Below are 25,261 nucleotides of genomic sequence, written 5' to 3'. Positions count from 1 at the left end.
GATGTCCTGTTAAGGGCACAACCACTTTCTCGGGAGCAGTTTTCCAATAGCTGAGGCAGAGATGGATGACCTCCCAGAGCAAAGGCTGGATGGGGTGGAAGGATTTGCGCTGCTTTATCCCTGCCTTGTCTTACAGCTGTCTTTGTGGGCTGGATCACAGCTTGTCACCTGTTCTCTCCCTCTCCTCCTGCCTATGTGCTTATGCACTTTTTGTCTTTTTTTCATGGTACACACATTTGAGTTTGTGAATAAGAACTTGCACTAATCACAGGAGCTGAAACTTATTACCTGTGTTTGAATCCATAGTGCTGTGTTTTATGCATAGTGTTTTTAAATAATCCTTAATTTCAAATCCTTGTGTCTTGCTGCAGAGTATATCTTTGTTTCTCAGGTTGGGAGACCAAGAAATAAACATAAACCAGCTGATCTCTCCCTGCACAACAGGTCCTTCCCTTTGCATCCTGGCTGCCAGGTAGAGGAACTAGAAGAGCTGGATTCCTCACATAGTAGGGCTCTTAAATAGCAGGAAATCTTTGCTAAAATGTAAAATCCACAGTAGAGACAAAAGGGATTTTGCAGTTGAGGCTGCAATTTCTGGGTTTGGATAGATTTGTTGCGCTCAATTCTACTGAGCAAGCTTTAGCAACTTGCTTCACATGGGACTTAGCGTGATGAGGAGAATACTTTTCAAAATATAACTCTGAGAGGCTTTCCACAGAGCATCTACAGCATGTTAATTCCCTCTTTCACTGCAGGGCCCTGAGTAGAATGCAGCATTGTAGTCCTTTGGTAATAGATACTGATGGATTTCAGGAGCAGTGCTGTTCTGAAATGGCCACTGTCATACTTTTAGTGGTGTGTGTGCAAACTGCTATACTTGGTACTCCAAGGAAGAATATTATGGAGACACCCAGGAAAATTTTTGGCTGCAAGCTTCCTGTGTGCTGTAGCAGAGACATGAGGAGCACTGTTTTCCAAGACCCTAAATGGCCTTTTGCTCCAGGCAAAAGCAAAGATGATTTTACTTCATTTGCTTTGCTGTCCTTGATTTCAGTTTGGCTTTTTGAGCTTTATACCATTGTCTTTAAAGATGTTTGCAAAAATCTGAATCATTATTCCTCATTATCTGAGTGGCTGATAGCATTACTCATAATTTTCTGTTGTTTTATTTATTAGGCTGTGATTCTTACATTTATTTTTATCTTATAACTGGGGGCATAACAAACATCTAGCCACAGCTGGCAGCAGCATTAACTAAGATAGGTTTAATGTGCTAAACTTTCAGCAGCTCTTCCCCTGGTGTTGACTTGGAGATGCACTGCCTCTGAAAGTCCTTTGTCTTTTTTAAGAGGATGTTGCTGACCTGCTCTAAGCTGTTTCTCATTCATAAAAGAGGGCTGATTTTTACTGTTTATAACAGCAAGCTTTAGATACACCAGATCAAGCAGAGATTTCTTTTTGGTTTATAGTATTTGCCTTGGAATGACTGCTCTGCCTTGAAGTGGCTCTTCAGGTCTCTGAGCAGCATCCGTTTCACAATCTCTACCTTCAACGTGTCCAGGATGATGCTCTTCACTGATGAAGGGGATTAAAATAGTCATTAAGCTGCTGAATACACCAAATGTCCTGTTAAGTACAAAATAAAGATAGTGAACATGCTGGAATGATACAGTCTGTTGGAATGCATCAGGATGGGAACATCTTTAACTTGAGCCAGACTTGAAATGCTTGTATCACAGAAAGATGAAACCAGGGCTTAGTTTGCATATGGAAACTCTTGGCCTAATGCTGTCTGTAGAGACACTTTCTTGCTCTCATTTTTCTCTGCTGTGTTTAAGTGAATAGTTGGTCCTGTCTGCCCCACCTTGACTCCTGAGTGCCACTTAAAATGGTGTGCTTGGCACTATTGTTGGGATGCTTCCTGCAGTGAATTAACTTTGGGAACAACCCAAAGCAGAGGACTGTTCTTATTTATTTCCACCTCTCTTGGTTAATATTCAGAGCCTTTAATTGACAGGTATAACTTTGAAAATACAGACAGCCTCTAATGCAATTGTATGACTGTGACTGAATAGTTGATCTACTTGCCTTTGTTGTCCAGGCTGTAGAGTTGCCATGTGGCCTTGGCACCCACAAATCCATTTTGTGCTGGTTGCCAAACCTGTTTTCCCCCTTTCAACAGGTACTACAGCGACATACAACAGTTCTCAGTGCAATATTCTCAGAATGTTCCCAGCCTCGTAACACAAATCCATGTAGTACTGGTCCCACTGCTGTCCAGGCTGGCTGGGAATTGTGCAGGGAGAGGCAGCCTCCAGGATAATTAAAGCATGGAACTTAGTTGGGCTCTCAATGAATTTTTTTTTTGTAAGATATCCAAAGTAATTATATTAGAATGAGATATGCTTCTGGCTGTCTCGTGCTATTGCATATCAGGCTATAATTTTAGTATAGCTTTCTTGTGTGCTGCTCCCTTATGATTTGAGACATCTGAGTGGATTCTGTGGGGCTAATCAACATCAGGGATTTGCCAGATTCCGGCTGAGTTAATATTTGCAGCTGAGATGTGTGCATAGTTGGGTTTCTGAATTTAAGAAACACCTCACTGGGCCATGTCTGAAGTCAACCAGTGAAACATAAAACCACCATTCCCCAGGGTTAGAACTGTATGCAACATTTTCATCCTTTGACTTTGAGAAAGCACTACTGAAATGACTCCGCCCATGGCTAGGAAAATGGTGGTGGCCAATTGCATCAATAGGCAGATCAATCTACCCTCCAACCACCGTGATCAGATTTGCATGTTAAGTCGACATTTCAATCACTGTCCTTATCTGCTTGTGGGGTCAAGGAAAGCAAAACTTGTTTATAAGGCTGACCATTTACTTCTTTCTCATTCAAGCGTGTCTTCCAAGAGCATCTGAGCAGGAGAAAGAAAAGCATCTCTAAGTAAAAGTCAATAGTCACTTCTTTCCCTGCCTAATAGCCTTTTCCAAGCAGGAAGATAAAGAATTGTTTGGAATGCATCTGTTCAAAATGATGTATCTTGACAGTTTTCTTTACAGTTCCTCCAGCTGCTCTTTATACCAAAAAAAAAAAAGTTGCTGTGATGGACAGCCCGGGAAAAGGGTTTAAAAATCCAAATAAAAATACTAGTACATTCAGAGACCTTGAAGAGGAATATCAGTTGAAGTAATGGAAATTCTCGGTGGATAGTGCCTCTTCAAGGCATAACAAGGTGGTCTAAAACTGTTCTGCCTGCTCTTTTTCAGGGAGTGATTTCCCTTGCTGTTGCAGAACAGGCAGTTTTTGCTTCCACCTTTGGAGTAAAGCTTTCAGCACCTGATTGTTTTGTGCTTAGAAGCCCTCAGTGAAGTGTCAAATTACTTAAAACTCATCAAGAATCTGCCCATCAGCTGGGTGCAGCTGCAGCATGTGAATTCTTCCACTAATCTTCTGGTCAATTGCATTTTAGCTAAGCCGACAGAAAAGAATAGTGTTCTCTTCCCTACCTTGAAATTTTTTCAAAAAATGAATAAAGAAACGTCAAGGAAATAATTATCAGTGTACAGAGAGTTCATGCTTCCCACTGAAACCTGAGAGAGATTATTAACAAGTTAAAATCTCATTTTATCAAAGATAAAAGTCACCTCTCCCATTTTATTTCCTTGCAGTGCTATACAATCTGATACAGCTCAATAGGGTGAAGAGGTATAAAATTCAGTGTAAGAAATTCAGGTGTTCAACATACAAAGCCAGATAAATATTCAGCAGTGATAGCCTTGAAATATTAGAGGTTCTAGGCTTGCTTCTGTGGAGCTAGTTTTACTTTCTGGATCAGCAAAATCAGTAATGGGCATTTCAGCCAGCTTGAGTCTGTTCTATAAATTACCACTTAATTTTCTAATAGCATTAGGCAGCTGTTGTAAGTGGAGCTCTGCTGCTTCCTGTGAAGGAGCTGGTTAATATGTCCATTAGAGCTTTTGTGCAGGGCTAGCTGTGGGGTGGTGCTGTGACTGTTAAACCCCGGCTGATGAATTAATGCTTTAGAAATAAAATGCTGCTAAATTACTAAGGATTGCTTTTAAAGAGTGGAAAAAATGGAAATACATTAAGCCATTGCTGAGGTCCTTTACTTTCTGTGACCCTGCTCCTGACAAATTTTGGGGGTACTTCAAAAGGCTTTTTGTCATTTGACTTCTCATGTGTCAGTGCTCAATCCAGGTGTCTGAGTTCTAGAGAATGGATGGAAGTCTACTTTTCATCCTCTGCTTTGGAAGAAGCTGAATTGGAAGATTCAAGCCTGAATTCTGCTGATAGTCACAGGATCTTTTGAGGACTGGTTGGCTGTGTGTGTAAGCTTAAAAACGAGCAAATAAAGCTTTTGCCCTCAGACTCTTGGAAGTAAGAAATGTTGCTCTGAGCCTTCTTCCAGCACTCCAGCCTGTCCATACTTAGCCAGGGTGGTGCTTGCCATTCTTCATTCTACCCTTGCTTGAGGGCTTGCTCCCTCACCTTCAGTTTGCTGGCAGTAGTGGAAGGCTGCTGGCAGCCTTTTACCACTCTTATTGCTGGGATAAGAAATAGCTGCAGTGAGGAAAATGAAAGACTCTTTTGGTGACAGTTTGAGATGGTTTTGCTAAATTAATTCTCTAGCCTTTTTTTAAAAATATTTTTTAGTGGAGTGGTAGGAACTGTTCCTAATCAGCAGCTAACTGTAAACTAAACTTTCTTGGCGCAGTGTTCACATTGAAGTTTTCTTTAAGGAAAAAGCTGTTGTTTACCAGACCTGAATAAACTTACAGAGCCAATATAGGAATCTCTTTAAAGCACTGATTTCTGCATACCTGGACATTAAAGGTTCTTAAAATATTTTGTTTTGTATGTGAGCAGTCATGTAAGCTGCTGTCTGAAAGATGCTCCATAACAACTCTGAGTAAATAACAGGAGGAGGTGTATGGGAAAATGGTTTTGATTTAAAATTCCAATTTCCAATATTTTTAAATAGATTTACTAAGAGCCAGAGTTGCTACCTCTTCTCAGTAACAGATACTTACTACTGACTGTTTTCATAGGCTTGAAATTTGTAGAAGTAACCTGTACTTTTGGGTAGACTTAAAATTTAAAGTGTAAAAGTGTCCTAAGTTTTTATTCTGGAAACAACAAGGGTATTCCATAATTTTTTGCTAACTTGTTAATTTTGTTCTGGATCAGCATAAGCTTGGCAGAGCTCAGGGAGCACCAGCAAGGATAAAAGCAGCCCTATATTTTAGTGGTTTCTGGTTTTCAAATGATGGTCATTAGCATGGTTTGGAAAGCCAAGACTTAAAAACTTCATGGTTTCCTCTGCAGATTTGAAGTTTCATCTGAATTGTTTGGAGGACAGAATTACCAATTAATTGTGTTGAGTTCTGGGTTTTTTTAACAGAAGATTGTGAATTTAGAGGTGGAAAGCATTAGGCATGACCCGCAGAGCCCCAGCTTGGTCAGGGAGTCTGTGTGCTGTTGGGAAGTTGCTTTGTAGCCTAATTGCAGGACTTGAAAATTCGAAGTATTTTATCATATTCAGAAACACATGCAGTCTGTGCGCATAAATAATCAATCTGTGATGCTGAAAAACATCTCTTAGGGGGTGGATACTTGAACCAAACTCAGACTGCACTGCAAACTGCATTCCTGCTTGTTATCCTTCTTTATCCTTATCTTGTTTTTTTTTTTTTTTTTTCCCTCAGGAATTTTTCCTTGCCACTTCAAATTCTCTGTTAAAATACACCCTTCAGTTTCCTGCTTGCCTTTTGGATCATTGTGTTTTAGATAGAAATGCAGCCTTTTTATCTGGAGTCAGCCGAGTGGTTTGATGAGTAGATGGAGTGAGAAGCCACAGGTTCATGCAGTGGCCCTTTTGCACAACTCCCAGTGAGCTTCACAAGATCTGTAAAACAAATGTTTGTGCTGTTTTGAGGAAGGAATTTTGGTTTGTCCCCTCCTGGAATGCTAAATCACTTTGAGTCAGTAGTAAGGGATTTATTTTTCTCTGCCTGATGTTAAAAAATTATTCTGTCTCCTTTCTGCCAGATTTGGCCACTAGGGAAGTTAGTGGAGAACTCGTGTGGGTGTGTGACTTGGATTAGTTTTAGTCCAGGAGTTACTTTTGCCTTGAACAAATTGCTTTGAAATTATGAAAGATTTTCTGAATGTACTTTCCTGTATATTATGGAATCTGTATCCTGGTAACTACAGTGATTATATTCCCAAACTCTTGCAGAGCTCAAGTGCCTTAAGATGGCTCGAACTCTCCTATCAAACCATGGAGCAGTTACAAAATAGCATCTCTCAGTACTCCTCCACATGTGCTGCTCTCAGTGATGCCTTTGTGGTATCGGCAGTATGGTTCATATTAATAATCAGTTCAGAAATGAAAGACCTGAGAGTTAAATTTTTCAAACACTGTTAAGCCATAGCTGCTGTCCTTAGGCTTCAGTTTGGATCTCCGTTCTGATAGTCCAGGAAGGCAAAACTGCCCTGTGGCCATTTCTTCGGTAGAATATTAGCGAATGTGAAAACATTAACTTGCACTCAAGTTTTTGCTTGCTGACTAACAAACAAGACACCTTGGGTCTCTGTGCCTCAAATGCCCAAATAATTAATGTGAGAAAACAGTAATTAGTCGGGCCATGCAAGACAGAGTGATGACACAGATTGGAGCTAGGAGAGTGCATTAAACCGAGCTGAGCCTGCTGCTGGGTGGCATTAGGCAAGTCTCTTGACTTTGTGCCTCAGTTTAGCCCAGTGATAAATAGGCCTGGCTCTCTGTGCTGGGACAGGACTTGGGGTGGTGCCACAAAAAGGGGACTTTGAAATAGTGCTGTGGCAGTGTTCTGCTGTGAGGGGAGGGAGGTGGCCGTGAGGGTGTCTATCTGACACAGCTTGGAAATTGTCCCTTACGTCCTTGTGACACGTGGAAGATGACCTGGCTGATTAAACCTATTTGGACCTACCTGTGAGCAGTGTGAGGATTATCAGTGTTTGTGCTTTCCTGTTCTCTTGCCCTTATTTTTAAGGAGGCTTTGTGTTAAACTGTTCTAGTCCCAGCCACTATCCCCAAGCTGTACTTTTCAAGCTTGAGGCCCTGAAATTGATCTTTTTCAAAGGACACAGTTCTGGGTACAGCAACATTTGTTCAGGAAATGTTCCAGTGCAGTTGTTATGAACTTTGTCTCTCCAGGGATAGAAAAGAGGATGCCAAAGGCAACTGTGTTACACAAGCAACTTCAGGAAGCTGAGGAAGTGCTGAGTTGTGGCTTTCCTGCATTTGATCACCTCTTCCCCAGCTTAGCACTGCCTGCAGTGTGGCACTCCCTATTGAATACAGCAGTTCACAATGTCTCACATGCAAATTATGTGCTCTTTTACTCATATAGGCCCTTATGGAGCATGATAAACCAGAGGGGGAGGGGGAAATAACCTCATACCTCCTAAGCACAAATTCCAAGGGCAAAATAGCTGCCTATGAGTCAAGGGTACTTAGAAATCTCCCCTTTTCCTTGTGGAAAGGGAGTGGAATGTGCAAGGCAGTAAGGAATGCTTCAGGCTGCAGTAGGTTTTTAATCCTACGGTTGCTGTTGGCACACATGGATTATTGTCACTGAACTTCTGAGTGTTCAACGCTTCATGTCAGCCATAAACACAGGCATCTAAACATAAACTGCACCCCAGCTACCACTGCAGCTCCTGCCTTGGCTCCCAGTTCTCTGCTGGTGCAGACTCCTCCACCACAAGTGTCAATAAAGGACAAGCAGATGAGAACTCCACCCTTTCCAGCAAGTTACAGCAAGCCAAAGACTGCTTTAGTGAGATTTCTGCCATTTAAATTCAAAAGCAAACCCAGGCTGGTATTATCAGCTCACACCAGATCTGCCTGCAGACAGTAATTCTTCCTGTCTTGGACCCCTGCCCATGTGCATTATTGTAATTATCAGCAATTTAAAAAAAAATAAAGCAATAAAGCTAGGATGAGCTGCTAGTCTGTAGATTTACTGCCTGCTGTGTCAGGCATTCATTCTCCTTCCTGGGTTCAAGCCACCTATCTGCTGAATAAAAGCAGGAAGAGGAGCTAAGGAAAACAATGCATGAACACCATTTGAAGCATGAATTGAGACCTCTGCTTGCATTTACAAGTTATCAATCCAAAACCAGGGCAATTTTAAGTATTCTGTCCAGAAGTTCTTGTGTGTAAAGTTCTTCTGCCAACTTCCCTCACTTTTTAGTTGAAGTGTTGGTTTCCTGAATACTGACTTACCATTAATTCCCAGGTGGGATTCATGGCAATGAATGTTAGATTTAAGGGCTCTGTTGCACATTGTAATCCAGGAGGGCTGGGTTTTACAATGCCAGCCCAGCTGTTCTCCTTCCAGTAGCTTCACTTTGTGACTTTGGCTCTTCTTAATTTCCATTTTCAAGGGCTGGCCTCTTCTTGGGGAAAGAAAAAGGCCTACGGACATCAGCTGGAAGCAACCCTCTTATGGGGGATTCAATTGAAGCAGTTTGAATCCCTGCGCAAACATTCACACCAATTTTTCAGTCAGGCAAAATGTTAGAATCCTCACACATTCAAAAGCAGCTGCTGTGGAGGGTTTTGTTCAGAGGAAGGCTGGTAAGGTAACAGGGCTCATTTTTGTGTCAAAGGAACTGTTAGAATTCCTCAGTGGTCTTGAAAGGGTTCAATTTATATCCTCAATATCTGTGAGTATTGCGCCTGCATAGGGAGATTTGCAGAGTTGCTCAGATAGGGTATGAAATATAATTAAAAAAAAAAACAACAGAAAGATTCAATTTAAGGTGGGCAGCATGATTTATCTGAATAAGGACAGTGCTGAGCAGCATGTTCGTGTTCCAAAGTCCCTCAGGTTGTGGTTCACGTGGACCATGATTTAGTAACCAGTGTTGCTTTTGAGGGCCTTAGCCTAATTAAAAATAAACAGCGCAAGTAATCTTTCCAAGTGCTGCCCTGCTTTTTTTTTTTTTGTCAGTGTAGCAACAACTGGTTGTGAAATACGTGTAACTCTCAGGAGCAGGAATTCTGCTCTGACCTGTAGAGAATCCTACAAAGGGCCCTGCCTTGTCAGTTAAGGCAGGGTATGCCCTCAGCAGCCAGTTCTCTGCCCACCAAGTCAATGCAATTCCCTATTGGAGCTTTCCTCAGCAGCTCATAAATTCTAGCGGCTGGAGTTTCAGTCTTAGAACAGCTTAATCTTCCACGGTTTTATGCAGAGAGCTACTCTTGTGTTGCTGCAGAGGTAGCCTGATGGAAGGCATGTGTGGTGTGGATTCCCCTCACAGGCTCTCCATGCTTCTCAAGCTCCCATCCACTGTGGTTTTGTTGGAATTCTGATCAGATGGATGAGGCTCTGGTCATGTTTGACCTCACTGAAAATGCAGAGTTCAGTTAAATATGATATTTTGCAGATACCTTTGTGCTTTTCAAGAAAGCTCTCCAGAAGTAATTTCTGTGAATTATAATTATCAGCTTCTCTTCACATGAGAAAAGTTCCAATCACCCTTCAATCCTCAAGTCCCCATCAGCATGCCAGAAGGTTTTCCAGAATAGTATTCCCTAGGGAGCTGTATGGACACCATATGAAATAAGTTATGTTGTGATGATGTTTAACAGATCCTGGCAATAAAAGGCAAGGGATATGGATGTCATTTTCATGTTTGTCTTTAAAAACCAGAACTGCAGAGTCCTGCTTGTGTTCCAGGGGTAGATGTAAAATTATCTTATTAAAGTCTCTAACCTTGTGTCCCTCCTTTGCGATGGGGGATGCTTGCAGGAAGAGCAGATATGACCCTTTTTAGCACCTGGAGCCCTGGCCTCCAGGTGGGTCTGCTCACACATCAAACCGTTGTCACAAGCTGAAGAGGCTGCTAGTAAATAAAAGCCAGGATACTCGGGCAGACACTTTGATCAGAGAAAAGGAAGATTTAGAGGCTTGAATTCCAGTGTTTCAAGGCCATAAATTGGGCAATGGCTGGCAGGATGAGGAATTTAACTGACATTAACTGGCCAGAGATTTATGTGTTTATGAAATAAAGAATGTATTTCGTCTTGGAAAGCAAACTGGATTACAGAATTATGCCAAAAGGCGGAGCCCAGTTTCTCCCAAGACATCTTGTAAATGCAAGTTCAAGTGAGGAAGGTAATGGCTTATGGAACAGTCTTTTCCCAAGTAACATTTGTCTTGCTCTCGCTCATGTTACGTATAGGCATTAACAGGATAATAGCTACTAAAATAATGCTCAGCAAGGACGTATACAACTGGGTGAACTTTCTTCCATCCTGTGTATGTTGTCCCTCCTGCTCTGTCAGGCTGCTTATTTAAGGGATTGAATAGCTGCTTCCCTGTACTAAAAGAAGCAGCTGCTTCCATTTATGGCTGGGAAATTCCCAGAGAAAAATGTGCTGTCAGTTTGTTCATCCCTTTGCAATGTGCAATGGGTGAATTCTCTGAAGTACTAAAGAGCTTAACTAAGGACATGGCTTTATCCCAAGCTCCATGCCTGTTTACATGTTTTGCAGCCTTCCTTTTGCAGAGTGATGCTTGAGTGTAGCCTGAGGGATCTGCATCGAGTTTTCATACCCTGAAGGCAATTGTGGGAAACATCAGAAAGTTACTTGGTTCCAAAAGGTGATCTTTTTCCCTGTTTAAGTGTCAGTGTTAAAGGTGTGGCCTCCGTGAAGCTTGGAGGTGCTGTATTCTCTCATTACAGCTAAAATGAGATTAAAGTACTAAATTAAAAAACTTGTATGATTAAGGCCTGGAGTGGATTGCCAGTGGAGGAAAAATTGAAGCCCATTGCACAAAAATCTTGCCTTGCAAGTCCTGGGGTTAAAGAATCAACTCATGTATCTCAAACTTCATTAACTTGCCCAACAGCACAATTCAGGAGAAGATTTCTGCCAGTTGATTAAAAGTGATGAAATCAAGCAAGTAATTAGTGTAGTTTGGTCAGCTGTGAATTGGGGCTTAGCATGCTCTGGTAGCTATGGCAACAGCACTCGACTGATATGCAAGCTGTGTGAGCAGTCCAAGAAGGAGGAATGATACCTTTGCAGGGAGCAAGCTGGAGAGGCAGCAAAAACAAACACTGCTTCGAATCAGTATGTAAATAGCGGGTGGTCATGCTTTCAGGAGGTTGGTATGTGTTTGAACAGGAGTTTTGCTCATACAAGAAGTGTGATGAGTGGATTACTTATGGACTGCTTCTGCCTCTCGTTGATCCTGCACCTCTCCTGCTCACAAAGTTCCTTTCTTGCTGCAGACTTCTCTTAAGTTAAGCAAACTTAACTTCTGTTAAGTTTGCTTTGAAGGAGTCAGATTTCAGGCATCAGCAGTGCCATCACAGCACATACATTTATTCTCTTTTGATGCCCTGTATTCTTACAAGGATTAATGCTTCCTGGGTTCTTGATCTTGCATTTCTTTTCAGTTTTTTTCCAGGGGTGGAACTTGGATGTGCTTGCGATGTTGCCATCAACCAAAATTGTTTTGGGGATGGTTTCCTGCGTGTTAGGTCCTGTGGTCACTGGAGAATGATTGTTGGTACCAAAGTGTTGTTTGGAGAGAGATAAAAATGGCCTCTTAAAAAATTTGTGTGTGTTTAGGGAGTTCTGAAGGATCATTCTACATTTGCTTCTTTCTTCTGAAAAGACATCAGGGAGGAGGATGGTGCGAGACCTGTTGCAGGTTCTGGTGTGTGCACTTTTAAGATGTTTATTAAAGACTTGATTTCTGCAAGAACCAAGTTACTGCACCATATTCCCAACCCCAGTCTATCCCTCAGAGTTCCTCCTGTAGCTGGAGGTACAGGACTACGTGACTCTTTTTTTCTTTAGGACAGAGAGTACGACAAACGTACCCATAGTAAACTTGAAATTATATGTGAATTTGGCAGCATTTTGATACTGGAACATCAATGCTGCTATCTCTTACGTGTAGTTTGGTATTTTATTACTTTGTGGTCTGTGCTAAAACATGCTGTCATGAGCATCTGTTGGTTGGGAGGGTCAGAGTAAGTAGAAACCACTTGTATAAGACTGTTTCTCTTAAATGATGCATGGGTGAATAGTACTTAAAACTCAGGGGGTCAGTTTTCTTCAGTTAATACTTGAATTTATGCTTTTGTGCCTCAGATTGGTTTTTTCCCCCAAGCACTAATCTTCTGTTCAGCACTAAACAATCCTTGACTTCCTGAGTGTTGAAATGTCTTATCTCTAGGCAGAGAGATAAGAAGAGGGGGAAAAATATAATCGTTATAAAAAGAGTTATTCTTTTTCCTAATATTCTGTAACTAAGAGCCGTAAAAAGAAGTTGTCCAGTTGAATTCTACTCTTTACTCCTTTATTTATTTTAAACATAACAGCTGTTGATATGAGTTGATGGAGGTCTGCAGGCTGTAGGGAGTGTACAGTGCCCACAGTAATTCATACATTTTTCTGTTCACAAAAAGTTCAATATGAAGGCAGGACTGGTAGCCTGGGGTTGTGTTACCTGCCAGGAAAAGCAGCTTAAGGCCAGTAGACTTGCATTGCTGTTTCTATCTGGAGAAGTTGAAATGGATTCCATTCCACTAAACACCTTAAAGAGCTTTGGAGTTCATTTGGTTTTTTGCTTTATGCCCCTTTCTGTTTTACAGCAGCTAGTAGTTTTTTAAGGAGAGCATGTTCAGCTCCCAGCAGTCCACTTAGTCTTCTCAGAAAAAAAAAAAGTCTGCAATTTAATTTACTCTTCTTTTCCTCTTTCAATCAGCCAGCAGGATTTCAGAGAAAGGGGTCTGGCCTTGTTTTCATTATCAGTCTGCAGTTTGACCCAGATGTGGGCCTGGACTGTAAGGTTCCTGTCTGTTGGTGCAGTCTGGGAAGTGCACAGAAGACACGTGTGAAGCAGCTCCCCATAAGAGTGCACTGAATGGGATACAAGGCTTTGAGAAGCTGGTTGTCACAGCTGATTTTTTCTGATTCAGTAGAAATTATCTGTATTTGCATGTTTGAGCAAAAAAATAAAAAAGCAGGATTCTTGCAGTGAGACACAGTTACTTTATTAGTGGTAGTAATACCTGTGTATTGTGTATAACTTCACAGAGGTCCTTCTGCCAGAAGTTATTAGTATTAGTTATTTGGTAAGTTTTTCAGAATCTGTTTTAGTCCATGTGGGTGCAGTCTTTTAGAGGGAATTACTCTTGGTTTTGCTAAGTTGTTGTTTCAGTTATAAAAAACAGGATTTGGGGAAACAAATGCTTTGCTCGTGAAAATTTGTGATGGACTCACCATCTCAAGGAATGTTGTTACAAAATAGTTTGCAAGACTCCACTGATATTCAGGATCAAGTAGGAACTGTCTAAGAAGATGCCAGAGGGTTTCTGGTTCTTTGAGTTATTGATCAGATAATACAATCAAGGTGTTCTGTTTTGGTTTGTCTTCCCAGGCCCTTGCAGCCAATGCTGGGACGGGGTTTGCAGTGGCAGAACCTCAAATTGCCATGTTCTGTGGGAAGCTAAATATGCATGTGAACATCCAGACTGGGAAATGGGAACCTGACACTTCTGGGACCAAGAGCTGCTTTGGAAGAAAGGAGGAGATTCTGCAATACTGCCAGGAGGTGAGACTTTTTGTGTGATCCTGAATCTTCACTGCTGTGAAGGAATTGGATTCCAATTTAGCTGCTCAGTAGCAAATTAACCCTGTAGGAGATGCGCTTGCTTTTGCCTAGTCCAATTCTCTGCACTATCCTGCTGTGTTGTTGTCCAGGAAGAGCAGGGAGGACACTGCAGCGGGGTTTAGAAGCTACCTCCCATCAGCTCCTACTGCCACAGAAGGTCCTTGGTCTGTTCAGTCAGAGGTACCTTCATGTGTTTGCAGGGCTTTACTCCAGTGTTCTTCCCCTGAGCTGGTTAACCAGTATCTGCTCTCTGTTGCGTAAAATGGAACCTGACACCTATTTTAGTTAGAATGCAGCGATGCTGTTTTAGTGACATGCTGAGATCAGGCAGAATCTTAAAAAAATATTTTAATCGAATTTTGTCAGTATTTTTAAGCTCTTTAGACTTTATTGAAAAAGATGTAATCATCTTCTAGTGTGTTCAAGATATACTGTACCATACTGGTCTTGTCCAATGTCTTTAATTGCTCCTCTGAGGTGACAGATATGTAAAATACCACAAGGAATATATTTTTATTAATGGGAAAGCAACAGTGTCTGGACTGGAAAACTTTTCAAACTGTTTTACAAGGCTGATATAACTGGGGCTGCATTTTTTTCATGTGGTAGAAGCCTATATATAAGTCAGTGTCTGGACTTGAGAACTTGACCAGGGTATAAGGATCAAATTCATACATCATAAATGGACCAGGCATGAGGAAACCTGAGGAGGTGGGTGCATATTTTGACAAGTGATGAGAGAGTCTGAAGATGGTACTAAACCTTTTTGTTGGTGATTGCTGTTCCAGGGGTATTGTACTGCTCCAGAAAGAATTAAACAGCTACAATCTCCTCCAAACCCAAATACCCAAATACTCCTCCTCCCCTGCTGTGCCAATCCAGACCTCTCAGCTTAGTGTCAGTGAGGACTCTTGCCCTGACCTGGCTTTCTCCTGCCTCAAGGCAGTGGCATATCTATTTCTGAAGCCCTGTGTGACAGACAGCTGGAGCTTTTTTATGTCTCTAGCTGTCCTGAGCTTGATCCAGAGCAGAGTTGTGTGTCCACGTGCAAACTCCAGCTTGTTCCTAAGTTGGAGTTGTTCTTGTGTAGAGAATCAGCCTTACTACTCTGGTAGGAGCTGCTCTGCACATTCTCTGTCCTTTCTGGAGAGAAACCTCTCTGTCTGTGCTGTTCCCAGATGTACCCAGACCTTCAGATCACCAACGTGGTAGAAGCCAACCAGCCCGTCAGCATTGACAGCTGGTGCAAGCGTGGGAAGAAGCAGTGCAAGGACCACACTCACATCGTTGTGCCCTACAAGTGCCTGGGTGAGTGTGTGCTTGTGGGTGTGCTGTGCCTTCCTGTGGGAGAAGCAAGGGGCTGCCTCCTGGATTCTTACAGAGAGAGCAGCTCAGTTTGTTAGACTTGTGGAAATGACAACCTGATACAAGACAACTTTCACTGTTTTTCTTTCTGACATGTTTTTTTTCCCACAAGATGGAACTCTGCCTTTCTGGAGCAGATCGACAGCTTGGTAACAGCTGTGGTAGAATAATGGTGCCTGGCATGAGAAACAAATCCCCATTCTCTCTGCAAACGCCATAAAAACCTGAAGACTATTGTATCTGAGTACCACAAAAACACTGGGATTTAATACTTTGATCCTATTTTTGTGAAGCTTTAATATTTTGTTGCCTTGGAGACTTAAATGCTCTGTGTGCTCAGGCTTCCTGCTTGGTCTTGGCAAGAGATCTCTATTTTATTTCAATGGCTATATTTAAACTTAGCTGTTTCAAAGAGGCTCTTCTTCTTACAGCTGTATCTCCTTTCCCCATTTTGAACCGTGAAAGAATATGAGATAAACTGTGATGGATTTCATGGTGCTTTCCAGAATGTCCCCACCCCCTGGAATCAGGCAACATGTTTTTACTGGTTAACTTGTGACTTTTGACCTGTGGGTTGTGTGTGACACTGCACTGCCCCACTGCACTGTGTGTTCTTAGGAGTGAGCTTAGTCTCAGCTGGCTTTATTTCAGTTATCCACTGGAAAAGACTTGTAAGAGGTCTTGGGAGAGACCTCCTACTGAATGCTCCCAACTGATTGCTGGGAGCATTGAGTAGGAACCAGTTTTCATAATTTGTGTCCGTATCTCAGCTTACCATGTGATTTGACAAGGGATAATACCAGCAAAGCAGCAGAACCATGTGTGTGCTTTGTCCTTTATGTAATGCCTTCCATGAGACCATCATAAAGCACTTCATTAAACATAGAATTTATTGTGGACACATCCTGAGAGAAAGGTGCTTGTCTTTATAGATGTGGAAATTCAGGTTTGGGAAACAACCAAGCCAAACTGGATCATGAGGATCTCCTTATGATCATCTCTTGATCATAAGGAGAACTTCTGATGGAAATAAGGTTGAAAGCAAGATCCCTGAATTTATAAGGAGTCATCTCTTTTAGAAATAATCGTTCCCCTAGGCTATTCTCCAGCTAAAAAATAAGCTGATTTTACTGATGCTGCCCTAAAATTTGATTAGCATTAAACTACTCAGGTTTTTCATTAATATATTGCACAGTGTTCATGATTTTCAGGCCCTAGCCTGTGAGGCAGCCTTGGTTTTCAGATCTGAGTTGCAAGTCTGGAGGCCATATGACTATAAAATCTCTATCTTCAGCACTCCACAAATTGCTTCTTGTAAATGGATGATGCATTTCTCTGGGATTATAGTCAAACTGTGGGATTTTGTTCCCTTTCTTAGTTGTGTTTTCCTTAATGCATTAATACACAGGAGACCTTGAGGTAGGACCCTGTCACCATACCCTGTTTAATCTTCCCTGCCCCTACCCCAACAAGGAAAACTACTTTGTGTTTGAAAAGTGAAGAGAAGAACCCAGAACCAGCATCCCTTGGTTTTAAAGTTTGCTCAGTTTTACTTTTCTTACCAGAAGCATTTAAACTTTTCCTGACAGAGTAAGAAAAAAATCTAACTAGCCTGTTTTGAGGTGAGAAAATGGGGAAAATACAATCTGTCTTTTAGTTTAAAATATAAGTAATTGCAAAGGTCATTTGATTTCAATGTCTTCAATTATCAGGTAATCTATCTCTAAACTATTAAACTTCTCTGTACTTTGTAAATGTATCCATGATCATTTAATATCAACAGTAAGGATCTGCAAAAAAATTGGTCATGCAAACAATATTTAAAATATATTTTGAAAAGATGGTGTGAAAGATTGGTTTGACAAAGAATTCTGCTTTGTGGAAAAGTCTTCTCCAAAAGTCTTTTCCTGTGAGCAAAGGTCTTAAAAGCTTTTCTCCAATTTTAACAAATGTTGCTGCTCCTAATACTGCTGGTCACGTGTGCAGGGAATGCTGCTTTAAAACACGTGAGCTGAAGATCTTTTCCTGGTCTTCTCAGAGTATCTAGCTCTCTCCTTATTTTAAAATTAATGAATGCAGCATTTGAATCTGCAAGAAAGAAAAACCTTGGCTTGGAGCAAATTTCATGTTTGGATTCCAGTGGCAGTGTTTGCTGGGACTTCTTGGGTAAGAACTGGACATTATCCTCAATTGCTTCTGATCCGTAATTTATGTGTGTTGGTACCAGGCTGAATGATGATAGAAATTTAGGCTAAATAGCTTTAAGTCCAAAAAGTAGAGTCTGTACAGCAGACAGATTCTCTCTCTCCCATTTTCCCCTAAAGCAAAAATCTGGGTTTGGCACAAGGATTGTACCAAAGCTTCCTCATGCTAGTGAGGTTGAGGTTATCTAGATACTGGAATGCAATGTATTTGCTGACTCTGGTTGTACTCTGATATTTAGGCTGTATAGTTTTTATTTTCCAGCTCTCTGTGTTTTGGTTAGGGCAGTGAATGTGCTGTGGTTGATCTTGAATTGAATCATCTGGGAAAAAAAAAAGAAAAGCAAACAAGACTTGCTCAAATACTGAAAACATAGATAACACTCTCAGCATATAAAATTTTCCAGGCTGTTACAGCAGCAGACAGCATGAAGGAGCTTTGGTATGATGCAGCTCATTTGAAAATAGGTGATTTGGTAGTTTGAAACTTCTTAGTGCAGACACAGTCTTCTCAAAGATTTGAGTGAAATCTCTTCAGCCAGTCCTTTCGTGGAAGAACAACTATTGATTAAGTTGTGCTGAAAACTCTGCATTCAGCTTTCGGGGTCTCTTTCAAGAGAATCACCCCATGCTCATCGTTTTACATTGGACTCTCTGAGGCTCTATTTTTCTTTAGATTCTTAGAAATAATTTTTTCAGCTGGTGTGACTTGTCTCCTTTAAGTATATACCAAACCCCCAAGGCACATTGTTGTGGTTTAACGTATTTAAGGAAAAATCCATGACCTGTGGAAGTGATTCCCTGTAAAGACCTTGGCAGCTTCCTTCAGACCTGATGGAACCAATCAGCTGGCTGGCTTTGAATATTGACACCCTGTCAAACCACTTAAGAGAGCTGAACGTGCCTTTGCGGAATCACATTTAAAAATGAACAAACCCTGGGAAAAACTCTTTTTTCTGGCTTTTGAACAGGTAACTGGACCTGCACCAGACCAGGCCCTGACCCGCTGTGGTGCTGGGCTGGGCCCTGCTCTGCTGCAGCGCTGGCCGGGCTTGCTGTGCTGCGCAGCCTGGCTGGCTCAGCCTGGGGCTCGGCTCAGATTGTGCCATGCTGAGTTCAGGCACGGCTGATGGGCCAGGCCAGCTCCCTTTGGCTCCGGCTGAGGGCTGCCGAGCCGTTCCGCCGGCACCGTGGAAAATCTCATGGCTGAGAGCAGAGGCAGCCCTGCAGCCCCGGGGCTGGCATTGACCGTGTGGGGGCCAGGAACCAGGTGTGCAGCCAGAGCGGCCCTGCCCCGCAGAGATCACGGGGCCGTCCGCAGGCCCGGACGAGATATTAACTCTTCCCGGTGCACAGGTGAAACTTGCAGACACCAATCCTCTCTTGAGTGAGAGAAAAGGAAAGGGTGAGGACACGTAAAGGAAACAACAAGGTCAGTGAAGAAAGAGTCAAATCCCAGATGGGAGGAGAATGAGGAGATGCCTTAGTCTTGGGCTAAAATTCTCTTGTAAGGCTATGGTGAAGGTATAATTGATACACCAGAGTTTTGGTTTTTTCCCCTGTAACTCATGGAATGCACTGGGGCGATCTGGGTAGCGTTCTAACCGTGACTATGAGCAGAGGCACCTGTGTTGAAGCAAGCAGATGTTGAAGTAGCTGTGATCCAATGAGAAGCTTGAAGAGAGAGAAATGAGAGAGGTGAAAAACCTCACCCCAGGGATGGAAGAAGAAAACCTCTGTTCCCAGAGATAAAAGAAGAGAACTTTTGTTTCTGTACTAGAACAGCTCATCCCTAAAATTGCACCCTAACAAGCTGAAATGGCCCATGGTGGTGGTTGTGGGAAAGCTACCAAAATGTGGTAGGGGCTTCACGATTGCAGATTTCTGGGAAGGGGCTGATGATGAAAATTAAAACCACAAGAAAACTGTTTCTTGTGGAAAAGTCTCCATGGCATGGCAGGAGAGACTCGTCTCCCTAAGTAGACTAAAGAAAGATTATTTTAAAAGTGGTAAACTGACTGAAAATACCAAATTTACCTCTTTATGTTGTCAGTGGGGAAAAGAAAAGTTGCAGGAGCAGAGAAGTGTTTTGAAGGTTTATTTTGATTTTTTAAATTATTTTTTGTTTTAATTCTGTTAATAAAGTTTCTTTGAAAGTTCTGAGCCTGCTTTGCTCTCCTTGTAATCTCTATTTTCAAAGCAGAAAATGAGTAATTCTGGTGGGTGTGCTGGTATTTGACCTGCACTAGACCCCATTAAAAGGTGCATTGGCCAAGAAACTTGGCTTGTCGAGCAAAAATGGCTACACTTAAACTGGTATTTCTGCCTGGTTCAACTGAAACTACTAAGACATGCGCAGAATGCACTTTGGGGGATTTCTGGGAGGCTTTAATAGCTGATGCATGTGAACTGTGACCATTGTGTTTTTCAGTGGGTGAGTTTGTAAGTGATGTCCTGTTGGTGCCTGAGAAGTGCCGGTTCTTCCACAAGGAGCGCATGGATGTGTGTGAAAGCCACCAGCACTGGCACACTGTGGCAAAGGAGGTAATGGAGCCACTGGGACAGGAGTGTTTATTCTGGGTCTGTCCACTTGGATGTTTGTAGTGTTGGAGCATAGCAGTGTTTCTCTCTGTATTGCTGTTCCCATGTTCTAGTCAGTGAACTGAGGCTGACAGCAAGGAAATGAAAATTTAAAAGTACTCAAGTGACATAAAAAACCTGTCTAGCAATTGAGTTATTCTTCATTAAAAACTCTCCTAAATAGCTTATCCATATCACAGAGGTAGGAATTGAAATCAGCTCTCTGCAATACTGCTTTAACCAATGGTTCATCCCTCTTTATTTTTATTTTTTGTCTCCCAGGGAGTTACAGTGAGCGTAGGATAGTTCATATTTTTCTTGGACATTTTGCTTTAATGTACGTTCTGCTGCTGGGGATTTGATTGGGAGGGCTTGCCTGGGAGAAATCTGAGTTTTGTTGGACTGATTAGTAGAGGTTTTACATAAGGGTTGGATTATATTCTCAGAATAAATCTAGCCCATGGTTTGGGGCAGGGGGGGTTGTGTTTTTTCTATCTGGCTAGCTGAACTGTTGTAAAAGCTCTGCACTCCCAGTTGAAGCTGGGATAATAAAAACAAGATCATGACAGTATGTGCTTGTTTTCCATTTTGTAGAAGCAACAATTGTAGAAACAGCAATACAATGACCAGTTAAGAATGCTCCACTTAAAATTCCTTGTTCTTTAAAATCATGTGAGCAAAAACCTGTCTAAATAAAGCTATACTAGAGGAAATGTCTTTTAATTGAGGGTAAACTTGTTAATGTCTAGAAAATTGAAAAATCATTTGCTTTAAATGTGTTTGTAGAACTTTTCCAGCAATACTTGGCACATTTAAAAACAGTGTTGAAACAGAGTAAAGCACAAAAGGGTTCTGATGGGCATAATAAAGCTTTTCTTCATTCTTTTCTGGGCACCTCTAAGCCAAGTGTTTCCTTTGCTTAAGAGAAGTATATAGACATAATGTCTAAGTGTACTTTACATTTAACTTTTTCTTGAATTATCTGATTGATTTTAATCTTACAGTTGGTAAAAAAATCTTGACACAAAGTCCGTTTGAGCAATTATTCAATTACTACAATGTAAAGTTTAATAGATAAAGTTTACTGAAATGGCCAGCCCAGAAGAGAAAACACCCTTTCTGACTCTTTCAAGTGTTCTCCCTTGAGTTGGCGCAAAATGTTTAGGGCTTTGTTTTCCTGAACTTTGCCAGGTTGACAGACCATCAGTTGTTGGGGCCAGGGTGTGAAATGTTGGCACCAGGAAGTACTGGGTGTTTCTGAATCTGGGACATCTGTGGTTTTTTTTTTTTTTTTTAATGCTACAGGTTTCCACTCTCCTTTAATGATCAGATTTAGGTCATATATTGCTGTTGTTCTTGCTGTAAAACTTAAACCATTCTTGAGATCTCTGATAGGCAAGCTTGAGCTTTATCCAAAGGAAGAGCATGGTGCTGGACTGATGTGAGTGGGCTCCCCTTTCAGGCCTGTCTGACAGAAGGGATGATCCTGCACAGCTACGGGATGCTGCTGCCCTGCGGAGTGGACCAGTTCCACGGAACAGAATATGTGTGCTGTCCTCAGACTAAGGTTGTGGATGAGGCTCTGTCCAAAGAGGAAGAGGATGAGGATGAGGATGAAGACTATGACCTCTACAAGAGGTAGAGTTCTTACTGGTTATAGATATTGAAAGCTTGTCGCATGAAGCTGCTGCTTGGGAATATTTCACACAGCAACTCCCTTGTTGTGAGGATTGAGCAAATTTCTGTGCTTCTGAGTTTCCGAGAGAAGTGTCCTAAGCCTGAGGAGGACAAATGACTTTGCAGTCCCCCTTTTACTGGAGGAGCTAAATACCCCCTCTCCCTTCGTACTTGCAGAGAGTTGGTGTCATTCGGCCTCGAGAAGAGAAGGCTCCAGGGAGACCTTAGAGCCCCTTCTAATGCCTAAGCAGTCTCCAAGAGAGTCGGAGAGGGTCTTTGGACAAGGGCCTGCAGGGGCATGGGTTCACCCTGACAGAAGGGAGTGTTAGATGGGATATTGGAAAGGAATTCTTCCCTGTGAGGATGGTGATGCCCTTGCACAGGCTGCCTAGAGATGCTGTGGCTGCCCCTGGATCCCTGGAAGTGTCCAAGGCCAAGTTGGATGGGTCTTGAAGCGGCCTGGGATAGTGGAAGGTGTCCCTGCCCAGGGGAGGGGAGGGAAGGGAACAAGATGGGCTTAAATGTCTTTCCCAACCCAAACCATTCTGGGATTCTATAGTAGGAGCCTGACTCAACAGGGTTAGACTTTCACTTACTGAAAAATGGAAAGAGGCCACATGAAGGCAGAGCCATGGAGAATCTCTGCTTGCAACAGCAGGAGTGTCTGTAATAAGGGATGTCCCCTTGCTGTGAGTGATGGGCTAATTAATAGTTAGTACACTTATTTTTCCATTTCCATTGTTTCTGGAACGGATGGAAAGAATCATTATTCAGGTACATCCAAGTGATTAGCCTTAACCTTACTCCCTAATTTATCTGTGTCCCTCCAGTGAGTTCCCTACAGAGGCGGGTGTAGAAGACTTCACAGGAACAGCTGTGGAGGAAGATGAGGATGAGGATGATGAAGGGGAAGAGGAGGAGGATGTGGTGGAAGACCGTGATTACTACTATGACAGCTATAAGGTTGATGATGACTACAATGAAGAGACACCCACAGAGCCCAGCAGTGACAAGGTTATGTCTGAGAAAGAAGTGAGCAGCGACATGAAATGTAAGACACATTCCAGTCCGCAGGCCTCCTGCTCCCTTGAGATCATTCCTGTTGGCTGTCTGTTAGTGATGGGGTTTTGATCAAGTCGATAAGTGCCACTTGGAAGTTTTATTTGCCAGATAAGTTAGCAAACAGAGGAAAGCTGATGATGCTTGTTTCAAGTATTGAAATTAACTCTCTAGAGCATGGGCCATATGTTTCCAGATAAACAGCAGTTCTGCTGGCAGGAAGCCCAGTGTGTGGCATGTTGAACAAGCACCTTGTGAAGGTGCAGTGATGAGTCAGAAAAGCCGTATCTGCAAATTTTGGAAAATCTTAAAGGGACATTTGGGGTACACTGTAAGTTTAAAATCTGGTGGTTTATACCAGCTTAAAATAAGGAAGGTGGAAGTGGTGGGCCATACTCTGCAGATGTGTCATCTGGTCATTTAAGGGTGAGGGACATCCTTGGTGATGCCTTTGCAAAACACTTCTCTTCCACAAAAGAAAGCCGGCACAACTGCCCCAAATTTGTTATATGTTAAGATAGACTTTCTGTAGTAGTATAATCTACTGTGCTGGTGGCAGCTTTTGTTGAGCAGTAGGTGCCTCTGCAGAGGGCTCATGATGTGATGCCTTAGCATTATGTGATGTCTTACACTTTGCATGTAGAAGTGTCTGCAGAGGAGGGAGGAGCAGAGAGGGAAAGAAATTCAATTAGCTACAGATCACTGAATCATTGCCAGCAGTTCTCGCATCTTTTTGGTAAAATGCCAGCATGCTGCAGATAATTTTCCTTGCTGAAACAAGGCGTAGCTCATATGTGTACAGGGCTGTTGCAGATCTGCAGGTTTTGTAAGAGGCTTGGAGGAATATGATTGGGGTGTCTGTTTTGGGAGTATGCAGTCTTTTTTTCCCTGAAGTACTGTGAACAGTTGCTAATTTATACACTATTATCTGCTCTCTTGCCTCAAAACAGCCCAGCTGCTATTGCTGGCTCACCATGAAGCATTCCACATACCACGGCTACATGGAGTTTTAATATTTGGTGCATAGATGTTTCAAACCTTAAAACCTCAGTGTCTGAGGCTGGCATGGAGATCAATCCCTGTGTTTAGCCTGCTTTTTCACTTACTCCTACACTTGCCCTGTAAGATGTAGAATATCTGTCCAGGCAGAGTGCAGTGAACTGAACATCCTTTGATGCTTTAAAGCAGCCCTAATTGACTGGCTTTTCATGCTTCTGGTTTTATAGAGTGGAGGGTCTCCTACTGGAGTAGCTGGGGCATAATTCTGTGGTATCAGCAGAACAGATTCCTGTTGTCTCAGCCCCTGGCTCTGGAGAAATCTCTCACAGATGAGAGCTGAATTTAGAGACAGAGTGAGCTGCTTGGCTATCCGAAGCACCACGTGCAGGCATCTCCCTGACCAGCTTGTAATGGATGCATTGGAATGTTAAGCCCCCCCAAAACTGACAGAAGCCCTTGTGTTGGTGCAGCAGCAATGTTGAGGCCAGTGCCTCAGAGGAAGGGGTGAACTAGAGCCACCTCTGCATCATGTAAATCGCTCGGCAAGGCCTGTGCTCCTCACTAGCTCATGTTCTCACCCATCTCCACACAGCTGTCTGCTCCCAGGAGGCCATGACAGGGCCCTGCCGGGCTGTGATGCCTCGTTGGTACTTCGATCCTAACAAGAGAAAATGCATTCGCTTTATATATGGAGGCTGCGGAGGCAACAGGAACAATTTTGAGTCAGAGGAGTATTGTATGGCTGTGTGTAAAAAGATGAGTAAGTCCTGCCTCCCACTGGCCTTTTGCAGCTGGCCACTGTCTGTCTGGCGTGTGGTGTCTCCTCCTTCCCTTGGGCAATAGAGGACCCGTCTGTAGCTTATTCCTTTGGTTCTGGTGTCTGTCCCTTTGCAGCAGTCTCCTCCTGTCTCTGCTTCCCTAGGTCTGTAGGGTGATTGTTCCTCGGGAAAGTGCCCCTCACCATATGCTGTCTGTGCTCCCTGGTGACTTGTAGCTCTTGCTGAGGCCTCAGCTGTCCTCTTCCAGATCTATAACAGGGACCAGGGGCTGTATCTAGCCTCTTGCCTGACTGGCTTTTTAATCAAAATATATGTAAGGAAGCCCTTGCTTTCCCCAGTCATGTTACCATGCATACGTTTGACAGTAGGTCCTGAAAAGCAGGCTGCTGTTCTCCTGGTAGTAGGCATTTTCTTGCTACTTGGATTTTGGAAAATATCAGACCAGTAGTATAGAATTCAGATTCCCATTTTCAGCTTGGTATGAAATACAAATCACATTTCAGTGCCTGTGTTTTTGAGTGCTTAAGGTTTTTGGCACCAGTTTCAACTGGCTTTTATGTCAGATGATAAAACTGCTAAAAACATTTTAACCTCTTTATTAATCTTATTATTGAACTCCAGCACTTCCACTTCAGCTACCATTAAAGCTTTTGAAAGGCTTTTTGTGTTATCTGGGGCTTGGCAGCCTGCTATACAGCCATAATCCTGTTTACAAAATGTGCTTCATGCAAGTGCTTTAGATTGGGCTGATCTAACTGAGGCGGTGAAAGAAAAGATGCGGATGTCAGGAGCTTTTTGTACAAAAGATTGTCCTGTTACAGAAGGATTTGGGGCTGGGAAGAGAGTTCTCTGTGTCCAAGCCTGGTTCAGAAATGCCAGGAGCAGG

At 42.5% G+C, this 25,261-nt stretch overlaps 1 protein-coding gene across 4 annotated transcripts in view; it reads left to right on the top strand.

The window, feature by feature from the left end:
* APLP2 (amyloid beta precursor like protein 2) overlaps positions 1–25,261 on the top strand; it is a 49,116-nt gene that overhangs the window by 8,397 nt on the left and 15,458 nt on the right. For 2 of the 4 annotated variants that reach the window (XM_064732101.1, XM_064732100.1), the window contains exons 2-7: positions 13,482–13,655; positions 14,894–15,023; positions 19,713–19,825; positions 21,324–21,499; positions 22,369–22,589; positions 24,189–24,356. In XM_064732101.1, coding sequence (XP_064588171.1) covers positions 13,482–13,655; positions 14,894–15,023; positions 19,713–19,825; positions 21,324–21,499; positions 22,369–22,589; positions 24,189–24,356 — 982 coding nt within the window. The remainder of the gene's footprint in view (positions 1–13,481; positions 13,656–14,893; positions 15,024–19,712; positions 19,826–21,323; positions 21,500–22,368; positions 22,590–24,188; positions 24,357–25,261) is intronic. The other 2 variants (XM_064732102.1, XM_064732103.1) reach the window with 1 other exon arrangement.

Source organism: Zonotrichia leucophrys, chromosome 24, assembly GCF_028769735.1.
Source record: "Zonotrichia leucophrys gambelii isolate GWCS_2022_RI chromosome 24, RI_Zleu_2.0, whole genome shotgun sequence".
Taxonomy (NCBI): Eukaryota; Metazoa; Chordata; class Aves; order Passeriformes; family Passerellidae; genus Zonotrichia; species Zonotrichia leucophrys.
This window is presented reverse-complemented; position numbering and strand designations above follow the sequence as displayed.